This window comes from Buceros rhinoceros, unplaced genomic scaffold, assembly GCF_000710305.1.
Source record: "Buceros rhinoceros silvestris isolate BGI_N320 unplaced genomic scaffold, ASM71030v1 scaffold16522, whole genome shotgun sequence".
Taxonomy (NCBI): Eukaryota; Metazoa; Chordata; class Aves; order Bucerotiformes; family Bucerotidae; genus Buceros; species Buceros rhinoceros.
The window spans coordinates 7,996-8,862 of NW_010399614.1; the positions used below are offsets into that span (position 1 = coordinate 7,996).

Genomic DNA, 867 nt, shown 5'->3' on the forward strand with positions numbered 1-867 from the left:
TTTCCCCTCCCACTTGGCAGGGTGGTTGGCGGTGCTCTCAGCCAATCCCTGAGCTGCTGGCTCGGTGGCTCTGGCAGCTCCTGTCCTGTGAAAGGATGGGGCCACTCAGCCTCAGGTGCTGGACTCAGCCCCAGGAAAGACCAGAAGAGCCTGAGCAGAGCCAGGAGCCTGCACCCTGGTTTGGAGCTTGCCCTGTGGAGGGTCCTGCTCCCCAGTGGTCAGCTTCTCGGAAGTTTGGACTTGCCCACCTGGTGCCGTGTTTTGCCATATGGTGACTCCTCATGTTGGTTTTCCTTTGTGCTGTCCTGCTGCAGGCTGAGAACATCATGTTCTTGGAGCTGGACCTCTCCCCTCCAGCCATCTTTGAGTTTGAGCGGAGCAGGGACCCGGCAGAGCAGGACCCCCGGGCTCTGCACCTGGAGAGGCTGATGCACCTGGACAGCCTCCTGGAGCGGCCAGCGGCCTCCCGGGTGAGAAAGTCCCGCTCCTGGTGAGTGTTGGTGGGGCTGGGGGGACACGTGGGGGCTGCAGCACAGCAAGGATGTTCCACATGGGGCAGCTCGTAAGCTTGGGGCAGATGGAGGAGTTGCAGCAGAGCAGTTCCTTTTGGGGCTGAAGCTGGCCATGAGTTGTTGGGGGCTGATCAGATTTTAAAATAGGGCTGACATTGCTTTGGGAACGGTTGTTGGTGATGACTTCATATGTCATCATCTACATCTCAGCACAGCAGAGACATGGACCTGCTGGAGCGTGGCCAGAGGAGGCCACAGGAATGACCTGAGGGTGGAACCCCTCTGCTGGGAGCACAGGGGAGAGAGCTGGGGGTGTTCAGCCTGGAGCAGAGAAGGCTGCGGGGAGACCTTAGTG

General features: G+C 59.9%; 1 protein-coding gene across 1 annotated transcript in view; it reads left to right on the forward strand.

The window, feature by feature from the left end:
* KIF3C (kinesin family member 3C) overlaps positions 1-867 on the forward strand; it is a gene marked incomplete at its 5' end in the record, with an annotated part of 9,561 nt that overhangs the window by 7,991 nt on the left and 703 nt on the right. The window contains one exon of the mRNA XM_010131560.1: positions 315-490. Within this exon, the coding sequence (XP_010129862.1) occupies positions 315-490 (176 nt within the window). The remainder of the gene's footprint in view (positions 1-314; positions 491-867) is intronic.